Below are 15,506 nucleotides of genomic sequence, written 5' to 3'. Positions count from 1 at the left end.
ATATTATAAAATATATTTATATTGTGACTACATTTTAATTAAATTCTTATAATAATATTAATAGATCAAGTTATCGAATATTTAACTTTAAAAAATAAAATTATATTTTCATTAATATTTCCATTTTCACTTATATTAGTAAAGATATGAAAAAATAAGAGTAAAATTTATATAAAATGATTAATTAATATTTTAAAGTCAAATATAATTTACAATATCCCACTGAAATATTTTAAAATGAAAGGATCTTTTAAATTACTATAACATCAGCATAATTTTTTTTTTGTGCGGGCATAATTAATTAATACAATGTAGAACTTTTCTGTTAATGAGCTTATATATATATATATATATATAACTTGTCCAGCGAATCTTGAATTTAAACCAGGAAACAAAAGTTCAAAACTAACTGCGCATTGGCAGCAAAACTAGCATTATTGAAGGAATTATTTGGACAAACCGTATTTAACAAATTCAGAGAGTTAACTAACAAGACCATGTGAGATGCACTAATGATTACTTTAACATGAAAACTGCATGTGAACTGGACTAGGCACTTTTTTGCCAATCTTGGACTGTAATTAGGAGGAGAAAAACAAAAGCCTATAGAAATTAGCTACCATAGTGCAGTCATTAGGTACAGGAAAAACATCATAAGTAATTTTTAATGTTCTGTTTGTTACGCATGAGATAGAGAAAAATGAATGAAAGAGAAGGTAAATAGAAAAGAAAAAAAAATGTATCACCTCTGCTCGTTTTATACTCACCACACAGATAATTTTTTACTTTATTTTCATAATCGATTATGTTTGAACATAATTAGTGTGAGTCTGAATTGACAGTAAGAAAAAATTAATTTCAAATGAAATTAATTTTATATAATTAATTATTATAAAATTGATTTTGGTAAATGTTGAAATTGTTCTTATTTATTTGAATATTATCATGGTTTTTATACATTATAAATAATTTTATCATGATTTTAAAAACAATCAAAATATAAAAAAATTTAATTAAAATTAAGATTGACTCTATCAAAATTTGGTTAAAATTGGTGAAAGTAGTGAAGAAAAAAATTAAAATTATTATATAAATCAGACACAAGAAGTACTGCGGCCATTAGGTAAAACCTACAAGCGGAAGCAAAATAATGGCGACTCTTAAGAAAGAAAATGATGTGAAGGGTTAATCAATCATAAAGGCATGAGATGCGCCTTGTGTTACGAAAACACATGCCTAATTCTCAAGCTCCATTGACCCACTTGTTCCTCACCTACTTAGCAGTAGATCCAAACATGCCATGTACACTGAGTCTCAGCTATTCTTATGTTCAAATATAAATTATTTGAGTCATTTACAAAATCATTTAATTTCAACTAAATAAATGATCAATTCATTTTGTTAAACTTATGTTTTATTATATATATACTATTCAAATCTAAATTCATAAGCCCCATTTTTATTTACTGTTCATATACAACTTGTGTGTGCGTGAATCTGCACGGCATTATTCAACACGAAAGGATTTATTTCCAAGAAATAGATATTTTGAAATGCTTCCAAAGAAAGATATTTTCTTGATATGTAATATAGAATTCTGCGTGTATCGTTTTAATTATGTGAAATGTTACAATCTCACACACTTTTAATAATATTCTAGAGCAAGAAAAGTCTTGCTTCAGATCACGTGTCCAAAACTAAATGAAGGGAAATTGGAGTAAATGCCAAAATCTAAAAGGATAAGGAGAACATAGAAATGCTGAATTTTAAATCTTAACGAATGCTATACATGATTTGTATTTTTAATATATTTAAAAAAAATACAAAACAATCCATTTATACTTAAACTATTGCTATATATCCTATTTATACTTAAAGGAATCAACATATATATTGTAGCGAGATATATATTTTTTTATAAATGTAATATTAGATTTTATAATTTTATTTGTTATTTTTTTTATCACATTGATAAATTTATATAAACAAATTTTTGTACAAATATATTTTTAGGTGTCATCTTTTTTCTTTTCTTCTTATTAAATATATATTTTAAATTATACAGATATAATTTCCTATTGTAAATAGACGACTTTCTCCATCTACTTGTTTTAGGAAGAGATCAAATTTCTATGCAACTATTGAGATGATTTGCATATAAATTGCCATTGGATTTCAATATTGGAAAATAAGGAAAGAAGAAAGAAAAGTGGTTGTGTTGATTCTTGTTTTGATTTAAGTTTAGATTGATGCACGTATAAACAAAAGTTACAAGGAAAACTCCATGAAAATGTTGAAAATATATCAAATAATTTTATACTATTATTTAATTATAAATCATCATTTTATAATTTTTAAGATAAATTTATAAAAATCAATAAATTTATAATTTGTAATTGAACATAACACAACCCTTTTCAATAATATTTAAGGCATTTTTTCTCTCCGTATTTAAGGCATATTTAGTTAAGTATTTATTCAATAAATTATTATCATTCAAAAATTTATGTTATAAATTCATCAATGAAATTCATTAAATTAAGATGAAAATTATTTATTTTAATAAATCCAAAATTTATTATGAATAAATAAATAAATTATAAATGTCATTTAATATTTTTATAAATTGAAATAAAATCCCCGAATATTTACAAAATACTCCTAGAGTTTCTACGGTACTCCCAATACTTTTAGGAATTTTGCTATTGTTAGTTTTTTAACCAATCAAATTATATCATCTTGTTATTAATTAATATTTTTATTATTTTTTTCAAATTAATTAGTGCTTAATTATTATATTTTAAAATTTTAAAATTAAAAATTTCTTAAATTGAAGATAATTTTAAAAATCTAAATCCTAAAATTATTTTAGTTATCACAACGATGCTGTCCATAGATCAAATGATTTGGTGGATTGGATTTTACTTGACTGTTTACGGCTTCATTGCGTGTGCTTAGGATAAAAGTTTTGTATAAATATATCGTTATTGTATGTCGCATAATAGGTCGTATTCTTCTACCCTTTATAGGGAGTGAATGAACACTTTTTATAAAAGAAAAGATATATTTATAATGGGACATCCTTGGCAAAGATTCAGTCACGAAAGTAATGGGATCCATTGTCTCATTTTTGCATGTGAAATGCAATTTCAGCTATGACTACCATTACGAACAAATAACTAAAACCCGTTTCGAAAGGCCCTTTACGAAAATCTGCCTGCATTAAGTGGCTGTTACTGTTCCGTTCCACTCACTAATTCGTGTTAATAATGTTATACTACTATTCAGTAAGAGCCTTATTTTTAATTTATAAATAAAATCTGTTTTGGGTAAGTTGTCATATGTCTAGGTGCATGTAAGTGAATCTTATTTATAAACCATTGATTATTTTATTCGCATGAAAAAATATTTATTTCTTAAGCTCCTAGTATTTTTGAAGTAATATTATACTTTAATTGATTTAAATTGCCTAAGTAAACTTATTTAAGTGAATAATTCTTTTCTTAACACCTATTTTTCATTTACATAAAACTCAAAATTTTAGAAAAAAAATATTTTTTATCCCTTAAACTAATAAATATACACAAATATTTTTCCCACACTAGTAAAATGGGGTTTGAATCCATTATCCCGTGCTTTAACAACATGCATAAAAATAACTAAGAAACTTAACCTATATGATATGTATATATACTTAAATGTGAGGATAAAAAAATCACATATATTTACTACTATTAAATTAAAATGTAATGTTGCGAAACTAAAAAAATAATAATTTATACATTCTAATACTATATATCTTAATTATAACTTAGTCATTCTATATTAAATAATGGTTTCTTTATAAAAAAAATTTGTACATTAGTCAGTGAAATAAAATATTCCTACGTATTATTGATGTAATATTTTTTTTAATATTTCACTAAAAATTAAAATAACCTTTTAATAATATATTGATTTTTAATTTTTCAAATAATTAAAATCAATTTGTAAAATAAAAATATTTTAATAATATCTTAAAATTTGATTTGTATTTCAATAGTGTAATTAAAATTGAAATATCCTTTTTTAATAATATCTTAAAAATTATAATAACCTTTTTTTGTATTTCAATAAAAATTATTACACTAATAACAATATGTTAGTTCACTTACTAAAGTATCGCAAAAAAATTAAAACCACGCAATTTTATAAAAGAAAAAAATATTTAATACAGAGCAATTAAGTTATAATTAAGATAAGTAATATGAAAATTGTATAAGTTATCATTTTTTTAATTTTATAATATTTTATTATTTATTTAGCCGTAATAAATATATGTGTATCGATCTCTCACACATTTATGTTATATATAATACATTATTCATACATATACCAAACAAGTGAAATAACAAACTGTACTAGTTGTGTGCATGACTTCTTGTATGTGAAAACCTTCTGATATAAGTAGACTTTTGTGCTGGGAGAAGGAAAATTGAGGTTTTTTTATTGACTTTTTGAAATACATCTAACTTAGATTGTTAGATCTTTTGTATATGTACACCTTGTGCATGTAACTTTTGCTACAATCATATATATAATACAACTTTGCCTTTAAAAAATAAAACAAAGTGTAATAGTTATTCTTACTCATAATGTTAAAGCATGTAGGATAAGGAGTTCAAATTTGACTTTAAACATGTTTTTTTTTATAAAAAAAAAAAAATCAATTCTATTTTGCAGCACTACATTAGTAGTTTACATTAGTGTTGTTATGTCAGTTTGTGAGTGCCATATTAGTATTCACATTAGACAACTATGCCAATATCAACTCATTTCTAATAAACCACATTATTTTCTCAATTTTTAAACTCTATTTGAAGCAATACGTCACTACTATATCATGACAATCGCTACTTCAACATATGATTATCATGTTAGTGTGTGTTTGTTTTTGTATTTAGGACCCTTCAAACGGACATTAAAAACAAAGATATAAATTTTTGCCTCTCACAAAACATTATCTTAAAACATACACCAACTGAATAAATGTAACATATATACATATATAACTTTAATAATCACATAAGTAAAATTCATTAGAAAATTGGCGACACATTGACCCAGAAACCTAATTATCAATGAAAAAAAATAGACATAATTGATGTTATTGAAAATAAAAATATTAAAATTACACAATTATAACCCTTTAAAGGCAAAAAATAGAATTCTACCTTAAAAAAAAATAAAATACTACTAGATTGGAGATGCTCTTATTTGATAGAGGGAACCAAACATGTCCACTAAGATATTGTGTTGGGAGTGGTAGTCGGTTGGTTGGTGCCAACTACCCACAAGCCCCATGCAGTACACCTTTGATACACTCCTCAATTCGTCCATGCTTATGTATGTATTTGGACTTTTGTTAAAAATTAAAATAAAATGCTATAATGATTTATACTAATTAAGGCTAAAAATATTCTAAAGAAAAATGAAATTATTTTCTTTAAGAAAAGGAGGATGAAAGGCAAAGCACAAATTAAAGCTGGTCCCGTGGTACGCCTTGCCTAAAAGACGTAAAAGGCTTGGGTTGAATTTAAAACTTTGCAATTGAATGAGGCCTTACGTTGGGTTGAAAATTGGACTAAGAAAAACAAAAGAAGTCTCATTATTCAATGGGCTAACAGTCCAAAAGCATGAACGGCGGCGTTGAATAGATATTTTTATTTACAGTAGTTTTCAGCAGTAAAACTGTATATTTAAGAATAAGATTTGTAACTTTCCACAAACAGAGTTGAAATTTGAAGATGTGAAACAATTCTACGAAAATTAAAGATAAAACCGCCAATTTAATTTTATTCAGCAGTTTTCATTAGTTACAATCAAATTTCCAATTGTTGTTTAAACTATGCAAGAGAATCTTAAAAAATTACTAGTAGAAAAAACAAATCAAATTATCTACTCAATTGTTGCAAAATGGCGGCATCGTAAATTATATGCTTTGGTGTGTGCATTTAACTTCGTTTTTTATTTTTATTTTTAAAGTTAATAGAATAGAAGAGAAAACATTTCAACCGAAACCGATTGTCTGTCTAGTTAGCCCAAAATATTTCGTCCTAAATAGGGTATGGAAGGATTAATATTACATAGTTTGGAACTTCATGGTCCTGATTTATTTTATGTTGCATATTATTGACTTTTTCTAAAATGAAAAAAATAATTAACTACGTATCTTATGGTTGTGGAGGCTGAGACATGTTCCCGCAACATCATGTGTGGTTGCGACTTGTGGGAATTTTACTACTGCAAAGAAAAGCCTCTTTGGAAGTAATAGCGATATCAACTTTCATCAAGATTAGTGTACGTGTTTAGGTGAACGAAAGTCAATTTCAATTCCCCAAGTGAATGTGAAATAACACACAGTTGTTATAATTTACGGGGTTTCAGGATAACTACTATAATTTTGAAGGTATCCAAAGACACTATGCTACTGCCAATAGCAATAACCCGTTGAGCACAATTATTATTAATATTAAAAATGGAAAAAGTGTGCGTAATTAGTTTGGAACCTAGTCCAGCAACACAGTGGTCCTAACAAGGGTAGCTAGCTAGCTTTTAGTTTTAGAAAATAGCTAGAGCTTCATGGGAGAGGGAGACGCAAGCTTTTGCATAAGAACATGATGGCCTATTTTGATTAAATGGAAATATCAGATATGAACACAAATAAGATGATAGGATGGGTTCTAGGGACAAAATTAAATGGTCCAATAACTATATAGGATGGAGTTAAATATGTATTTTATAACTATAATTTTATTTACTTGTTTAAGAATAATATGATATTGACAATTGAATAATTATTATCCATTGATTAATATCATTTAGGACTATATAAATATACTCATCCTTACCTATTAGGGGAATGAATGAAATATCTGAATTTTATCTTTGTTCATTGGAGAGTTCTTCCTGCTCTCGAATTAAAGAAGATTATTAACATAGGGGCCTAACATACAAATGAAAGTCTAAGGACTGGGGAGTTTGATGTGTTCCAATTTCCTGACACGAGATTGGCATCATGCAATGATGCAACCATAGTCATATATGGGATGGTTACGTGTTGAAGACAATATTGGCAGTGTTTTCAAGTTTCAACTGAAGACAAAATGGTTTGGGTTGGGGTTCAAAGATAAGGTTGCACGTGCCATTTAGAAAGAAAGGAAATCACTAATCAGCTTCCTCACACGCAGTGGTTTGAGGAATATTCCTTAATTATTCCTTATGCAGGCAACAATAGGTTCTCGCCATCTAGTCAAAAATTGTCAATTTGCATTCCAAGTTGAGACATGTGTACGTTTGAATAGACTAGCGTGATAGCATCGCAAATTCGCAATTGCAAGCAATTCAATCTTCATCGTTGAACCATCCTCCTTTGATAAAAAAGGACAGATAGAGGAATATTGACACTCCTGTTTTTGCTAATAGTACTATCCACATGTGTGTTTTTGCTCGTATTTCAAAATGCACAATAGAAATACACTTCCCTCGTGCAAATACACAATGGAAGCATACCTCCCAACTGCATAAGGAGATGAGAGAGAAGAGTAGAGTTGGAGAAGTGAGAAAGGAAGGGAAAAAAATTGGATTTGTTATGAAAGAGGAAGGGAGAAAGGTTGGGAATGTAAGAAAAAGAAAGAGAGTAAAATGATAAAATTATTAGAACTAATACTGTGAATAACAATTTAGATACTAAGAATAATTGTTGCCAAGTGGAGTGAGGTTCTCGTCTTATTGTCATAATTCCGTTGGGTAATCACACGCAAAGTCATTATCGTAGAAAAAGTAATTAAAAAAGCGTGTAAGGAAACAACCCCACCGGCCACCTTCCTTTCGATCTCACAGCGCCACGTGTTCGATCTTATCCTTTTCTTCTTCCCACACGCTATAAAAAAAAACTCTGCCTTTACCATCTTGTACCCCTAACCGTTACTCAAACCGTTCCCAAACAGAAAAACGAAAGAAAGATAAAATTCTCAAAAATGGCTGCGACTTCGATCCCCATCCGAGTCGCCGGAATCCAAGCGTGCGCCACCTCGGGCCGCCGAAGGGCCGATCCCGATCGCCGGAGAGCCTCCTCCGCCAACTGGTGGACCCCGCTGTTCGGCTGGTCCTCCGAGCCGGACTACATTGACTCCAACAACAAAGCATCGAGTCTTCAACCGGCAAAGCCGGAACCGGTTACGGCGGAGACGGAGTCGAAAGCGCCGAGACCGCGCTTCGCCGGCGGCTTCACGGAGGAGAAGGCGAAGCAGCTCCGGATGATGACCAGCGAGTCTTTTCACGACACCATGTATCACTCCGCGATCGCTTCTCGACTGGCCTCAGACTTCAAGTCTCGCTCCGATCTGTAGCACTTGAATAGTTAACTATTCCTTCTTTGTTGTATTTTGCGGATTGTTTGTAGCCAAATTTTTAGGGTTTCAAATGTAACCGTTGATGTATAATAGATTAGCATTTAGAATAATTTAGGTTATCAATTGATGATACAATCAATCATGGTGTATGTAAGAAGGATTTAGGAGTAAAAATATAAATATAATTGACGATTGATGAACGATGATTTTGTTGTTTCGAATTCAATTTGAATTGTTCGATTGATTTGCTTTTCCCTTTCCGTAGTGTGATGCATCAGCAGCATTATCTATTCGTTAATTGTCATTGGTGGGTCCCATCTGACGCAGACAATAATTGGGTGAAGGAGCGTTAATTGCTGATAAATAAATAATTAATTGCTTACTTGGCCGCAACGGTGTGCGTGAAGGCGCACGTACAAATTACAGTATCTGATACGCGTGGAATCTTTGAGAACATAATTAATTACAGATATTTTTAAAAATTAACTAAAATGTTGCCTTAAGGATCCGATGGGGAATATGCAGAGGCTCTGCCTCTGGGTGTCTAAGAATATTGTCATGTTGATGCTGCATAAAAACAAATTAATCTTGTCTCGTAGCTGCAAATTGCGCTACGAATCTTAAAAGAATATTTGCAATTGCTTTGTTAACTTACATTTGTATGACCAAAATTGAGTCCACAATGTGTTCGTTCTATAGGTCACAAACTCAATCTAGTTTACCCACCATCGAACCTGGGTTCCTCGAGTTCTTTTAGTTTTGTACCGTTAGCCACCCAATAATAAAAAGAAAAAAGTATTCGTAGAAAACTTACATTATTATTGTTTTTGGCTACAATGATAAACAACGCTGTAACGTTACAGTTGCAGGCCAATATTTTGAAATTTTTATGTCATTTTTTTGGGGGCTGGGGGTATTTTCAACTCACATTTAGGGGGGCGGGGGTATTTATCTTGTGATATTCAGCTTACCATTTTGCATGCAGTTGCCAAGCAAAATCGTTGAATGCAAAAGAGAAAAAACAAAAAACAAATGATGAAAACCATAGACGAGCAAAATTTCACGATGTTAATGTGTATTAGAATCATAACAAGACGATATAAAAATCGCGGACCAAAGTGGGACAAAAACTACATATAGGACGCATACTAGAGATAAATCGTTTTTTTTTTTTTTCAGAAACACTGTAAGAGTTGCTATTGGCTTCAGTTCCATTGCTATTGGACCCTAGCAAGGCACTGACATTATAACAATTTTGGGTCAATATCAACTCCCAAAACTTTCGGGGCTGCTTCTGCTGACAAACTTTGTGGGCCGTAGCAAGTGGTCGAAGAGTCGAAAGCACAAATACTTCATAGGCCCAAAAAGACTAATTAAAGAAAGAAAACATGGAAGACAAGACCCAGCAACGCAGCAACCACTTTATGTTATGTTTCGGATAGAGAAGTTTAGGAGGGGCAAAATAATTAAGGAGCAACTATTCTCACTACCAAATTTGCCTTTTCCACTACCCACGTGTGCTATAAATTTTTTTCCTAAAAAAATCCTTTTTCATTAAACATGATTCTAGTGCGTAAAAGGAGAATGCAAAAAACACAACCAAAGTGTAATTTCATTGTATATTTGATCAACGAAATCATGTTTCCTTTATGTAATTTTACACTCTTATCTAATCACAATTTATCATATAATCTTATATGACTTTTATAATAATTATTTCAAAAATTACAACAATAATAATTTATAATTGGTTGCCAGTATAAAAGTTTTTAAAACTGATAGTGCCATAGCCATTAAAACCAAAACTTATGAAAAAACTGGTTATGCACGGAAATATCTTAAGTTGTCTTAATATGCTTAATTCCTCGTAGGACAGCTATTCTTGCAAGTCATTATATTTCATTGAAAATGGAGGGGGCATAACTGGGCAGTCAACCAACTTGACTGAAACATCAAGTGATCTATAGTCATACTAGACACTAGTATACCGTGGTTTGTGAAATGAGCAATGCACTGCTAAAGACAGATGTGAAGCCACGTAAATGAAACACAAACCACATTTAAATCCGAATATCATCTAATCTAATCCGGCATCATGTAAAATGAAGACACAAGACATCTAATCAAGCATTTTCCCCCCATTGAAGGTATACATCAGATCCAACTACAAATAAAATATGAACAAGATTATCCATGGCGATAAAGGACATGCATATTGATCCTCTGAATCCACTTAGACCATCTAATTATTACAGAAATCAACATCAAGCTGACAAGAAATAGCATTGATATCAAGAGAGAAAAAAAAGATCAAAGAACAGCCTCCGAATTCCATAGTTATTCTAGAGAAAGCAAAATCCGCAATACAAGATGCAACTATAAGGCGTACATAACATAATAATCTGTCAATATAATTGAAAAAAATATTCTTACATCTTGAAAATCGACCAATGCTATTTAAGGCATTACCAGAATGTTTAGCTGTAAATAGTGGTCGAAGAAATTTATTGAAGACCTGAGGTTGTGATGTAAATGATGCCGAAGAAATGTCTGAAACATGCTCTGCTTAATCACTTGCTCTCAATATCATACAGATCTGTTCTGGGTATAGCCGTTAGGGAAAATCAAGAAAATATAAAAATCAACAGAGGATGGTCCTCGTAGGATTCTCGAATTTGAACAACTACGAGGCCAAAATTCTATTATAGTACCTTACATTTTAGGTTAACTGACAATTAGTATAATTAATAAACAATTCAATAGTACTACTAACAGAATTGAGAAAGGAATTATAGCTTAGGATTTTGGTAAGACATGTAAGTGGAGAACAAAAAGCTTTCCACCGAAATATATTGCTATTTATTAGTGATTACTTTTTGTGGTTCTAATAACAAAATTTTACATTCATAAATTGATCCTGAATTTTAAAGTAAGAATGAAAAACTAGCATACTATTTGCCTTTCATTGGGTATGCCCTTACAATACAAATAAGCTAGTTGGCAGCCCTAATAATCAAAATCCTAAACACTCAAACTGATCTTAAACTTTCTACTACTACCTCTAACCATGAGATTAAAATCAAAAATGAAGATTAATTGATGTTGGAAGCAATTGTCCTCACACTCAATTAAAATCAATCATCTTCAGTTGCATCTAGTCAACTTATCAAAATGATTTTGTTAAGTCAAGGAAAGTCATTGGTCCTAACTCCTGATCCCGTGCCTCCTTTCCAACCAAATCTAATCTTAGATAGTGCTTCATTCAATAGCATGGATCGAACATTAGAAAAATTCCTAACACCCCAAAAGCCAAGTCTCCCAAAAATTTATGGATAAGGCACCTTTACGTTTGGTGTCAAGTGTTGACACTATGACCAAATAATATGAAGGAGCCCTATCAGGTCATTTCCCCTTTCCCTGTCTTCTCACTCCCACAAACCAATGGTATAAAGCTAAAAGCTAATTAGTCTTATAAGACACAACAGGAGTGCTTAGAAGAGATTTTACAGAGTTTATTTGGTTTTATGAAAATGACTTAGTGTGTGTTAGGATATGTGGTGCGGTGGTCCATAATCATTTTTTTGTTCATGGTTGTAGTGAAGCTACTCTTTATTGCTTCTGATTTTTCAATTATCCACTGTGATTTTTGTGGATAGAATCGATTCTCTATGGTATCCAAACACGCTTTTACGACTACTATAACATCTAATAATAATATCATTTTGATAAGCCTCTTTATAAAGAGTAATCCAAACAAGCTTTTCTGTAAAATTTCTGACATAAGCTCTTATGAGATAAAAACTTACTGAATAAAAACACTCAAATTGTTTATCCAAACACACCCTAAACCATTAATCACAATGACTCAACGAGTACAATCTCCAGAGCCTCAGAGAAGATATAACAACTTCAGTTAATAATAATAATAAATAAAAAAACAGACACAGTTAAAGCCCAAAATGCATCATCTAAAAATACTAGCATATGCAACCCTATTTTGCAATCCTACACACCAAACTACAAATATCGTATTGAGATTTTCAAGCATGCAATGACGCAAAATTAAGTGATTAAGTGAGACGGAAATCACGAGGGATCTGGTAAAAGTAAAAGTAATAAAAGCAAACGCAACAAGAAAAGGATACACCAAATAGAAGCCATGAGCAAAGGCCCCAGCCAACACAGCAGTAAACAAGCGATCTCTCAAGACGGGTTTATGCCGCAGCGATAGACGAACTGAAAAAAATAAAATTGAAATAAGCCAATAATAATAAATAAAAAAAGAGAAGAAATGGAGTATTTGAAAGGCACATACTTAGAGGGAGAACAGGGGCATATATGAGAGGAAGGAGGAACTTAATAGGGGGTCCGTTGTTTCTCCTTCTTACAACAGCTTCTCTGTGGAGAAGGGGACGAAGTTGAGAATAACAATTAATAGGGTAAAGAAAGGGGAAGGGAGGAACTTACTGGTTGGAAGGATCAGAGGGCGTGGCCATGGTAGAGTCAATGGGATTCCAATCTGAGAACACTGGGAATTGTTCCTACCCACCACCCACAAGAGTAGACCATATCAGGAGAATAGGTTTTTTTTTTAATCCCTCCGATCATCGACTAAAAGAATAGGGCTGTTGCTAGGTGCATCTATTTATTGTTGGTGCACCAGCATCCTTTGAAAATTCCATAAATATCCTTGCATTTTATTCTTTTGCGGCTCAAGTTGATCCATAAAATCTTTTACGGATTAACTTGATCCGCGAGTCTTATACGGATCAACTTGATCCGTAGGAGAATTAATTTTTTTAAAATTTAAAAAATGGATTATCATTAAAGTAATTAATTAGTAATAAATAATGTAGATATGTTTTAAATTTTAAATGACATTTCTAATTTACTAAGGCAATAATAATATAACATTTCTAATTTACTTACTTCTATTCATAATATTTTGATGAATTTCGAATGAATTTGAAATAAATTTCGGATCAAGTAATTTAAACATAATTGAAAAATAACATGTAAACGTTAACACTAATATTATTAATCAAAATAACTTAAAATATACAAAATATCGTTCAAATTAAGATTTTTGGTATTCAAAGCAAAATTTCAATGAGAGTGCATGCCTGCTTTGGATTTTTTTTTGGGGGGAGGGGTGGAATTGTTTTTTTTTTTTTTAATTTCTCAGTTAGGATTTTGATTATAGGCTGTTTTGAAGGAAAAATAAAGTAATCCAATTCCAGACACACATAGAGCTTTTGAAATCATGATTTTTGTTTTTTAAATTGATTCAAGCCAAATTTGCCCGTGGAAATTTAATGATATGCCTGGGTCCTAAAGTTTTTGAGAATAAAGAGGTAGAAGGTATCATGTCACTGAGAAAGATGTGAAGCACTTGCTAACTAGTTAATGCTTTTTACTGATATTGATAAGAAAAGAAAAATTACAAGAGTGAAGATTTTAATAGGGTGACAAGTTTTGGAAAATTGGAGGATTTCGAGTTCAAACAAGAGAGTTAAGCCTTGGTGCAATGCAATTGTAAGGTTGCTTCCTTATGCCTTGTAGGACATGGGTTTAAAAGTTGGAAACAACCTCTTCATATGTTGGGTTATGTGTACATGTACACTTTTGAGAACTCACTGGGCTCTCTTGCATTGAATCCAATGTCCATTTTTTAAGTTCAAACAAGGGAAGTAGGAATGCTCTAGACAGTCCTTAAAAAGGATTACAGGGTTCTAATTTTTTTAGCATCCTTTTGGGATTCTAATGAGTCACTAAATTTAAGGGTTTCAAACACATAAGTAGGAGAAACTTTGAGCAAAAATTAATAGTTTGTGTTCAAAGTAAAGTTACAACCATTAGTTTGTGTTCCTATTTTCAATTGCATATTCACTATCATACATGATATAAATAAAGTAATAAACCATTGAAACCTTCAAAATATAAATTCACACCAAACAAAATATCTTAAACAAACATTATACTTTCATACATTAATACAAACCAAAAAACCTCAAAACCAAATTTCAAAACAATAACTTAAACAACCATTATACAATATCATACTTCAGGCTAAAAGCTTCAAAAATAACTCTAAGCCCTTATTAAAAACCATTTTTCATTAATTATAACCTAATTTAAACTTTTTAAATTTAAAAGTTTTTTACGGATCAAGTTAATCCACGTTAAGCTTGCTGGGATATTTTTTGACTTTTACTCTTAAATGTTGGGTGCACCAGCATTATTGTTAGGCGCACCTAGCAACTCCCAAAGGATCATCTAATTAATTTGAAATTAAATCGAAGACAAATAAAATTATTCCTATTTAATGTACTTTTTTCTTTAGATTATTTTATTCTCTAACTAATTCTAAAAATCACCTTTTTAATCAAACAATTATTAAAAATAATAATTCCCCAATCTGATAGTTATTTACATCTTTTAATTATTATTATTTTTATTTAATTTAAAACTAAAAAATAGAAGAAATTTGTAGTTGAGACATGTAATGCTTGTTTCCAACTATATGTATAATAAAGATTTAAATTAAGGATTAATATAAATTATAATAGTATTAAAGTACTTAAAAATTCATATTTAAATCATGAATTGCTAAAGATGCATGCTAAAAATAGTTTTTTTTTGTGATAGAAAATATTTCTAAAAATATTTATTAATATTTCAAAAAAAAATATGCAGAGAAGGGGAAATGGTCAAAATAGAAGGCTAGTTAAATCAGACTAAACATAGAAAAGATGGTGGAATGACCCAGAATGTTTGGTTGTTCTTAGAGATGGAAGTGGTCAATTGCATTTGCCCCTCCACTTTCATGTAGGTCGCTTTACAAATTAAATTAGATTTTTCTTTATCTTGTAGTATATAATTCAAAAATAAAATTATGAACAAGGTATAACTTATATGAGAGTGAGAAGAAGAAATTTTCTTGCCTCCTTTCTTTCTGTCTAAAATTGGTGTGGAAGGAAGACTTTCTTACCTTTTTTTTTTATGTCCAAAATTGATCTCTTCTTTTTTTTTTTTTTACCAGAAACAAAGGGTGAAAGTTAAAATCAATAATAATATTAGACACGTGATGAACAAATCATAAAAGCTTGTTTT

General features: G+C 30.4%; 2 protein-coding genes across 2 annotated transcripts; one reads left to right on the top strand and one right to left on the bottom strand.

Annotated features, from left to right (window-relative positions):
- The first annotated feature begins 7,954 nt into the window (after positions 1-7,954).
- LOC100306235 (uncharacterized) lies at positions 7,955-8,637 on the top strand. The gene has a single exon (NM_001248875.3). The coding sequence runs from the start codon at positions 8,019-8,021 to the stop codon at positions 8,388-8,390; it is 372 nt and encodes a 123-aa protein (NP_001235804.1). The 5' UTR covers positions 7,955-8,018; the 3' UTR covers positions 8,391-8,637.
- Positions 8,638-10,703: 2,066 nt separating this feature from the next.
- LOC100820016 (uncharacterized) lies at positions 10,704-13,014 on the bottom strand. Its single transcript, XM_003524481.5, has 4 exons — positions 12,861-13,014; positions 12,709-12,791; positions 12,539-12,629; positions 10,704-10,994 (listed from the first exon to the last, which is right to left on the bottom strand). Exons 1-4 carry the CDS (start codon positions 12,887-12,889, stop codon positions 10,964-10,966), a joined length of 234 nt encoding a protein of 77 aa, XP_003524529.1. The 5' UTR covers positions 12,890-13,014; the 3' UTR covers positions 10,704-10,963.
- Positions 13,015-15,506: the final 2,492 nt, after the last annotated feature.

The sequence above is a fragment of the Glycine max genome, chromosome 5, assembly GCF_000004515.6.
Source record: "Glycine max cultivar Williams 82 chromosome 5, Glycine_max_v4.0, whole genome shotgun sequence".
NCBI lineage: Eukaryota > Viridiplantae > Streptophyta > Magnoliopsida > Fabales > Fabaceae > Glycine > Glycine max.
The sequence above is the reverse complement of the archived record's forward strand: the minus strand, read 5'-3'. Positions and strand labels throughout refer to the sequence as shown.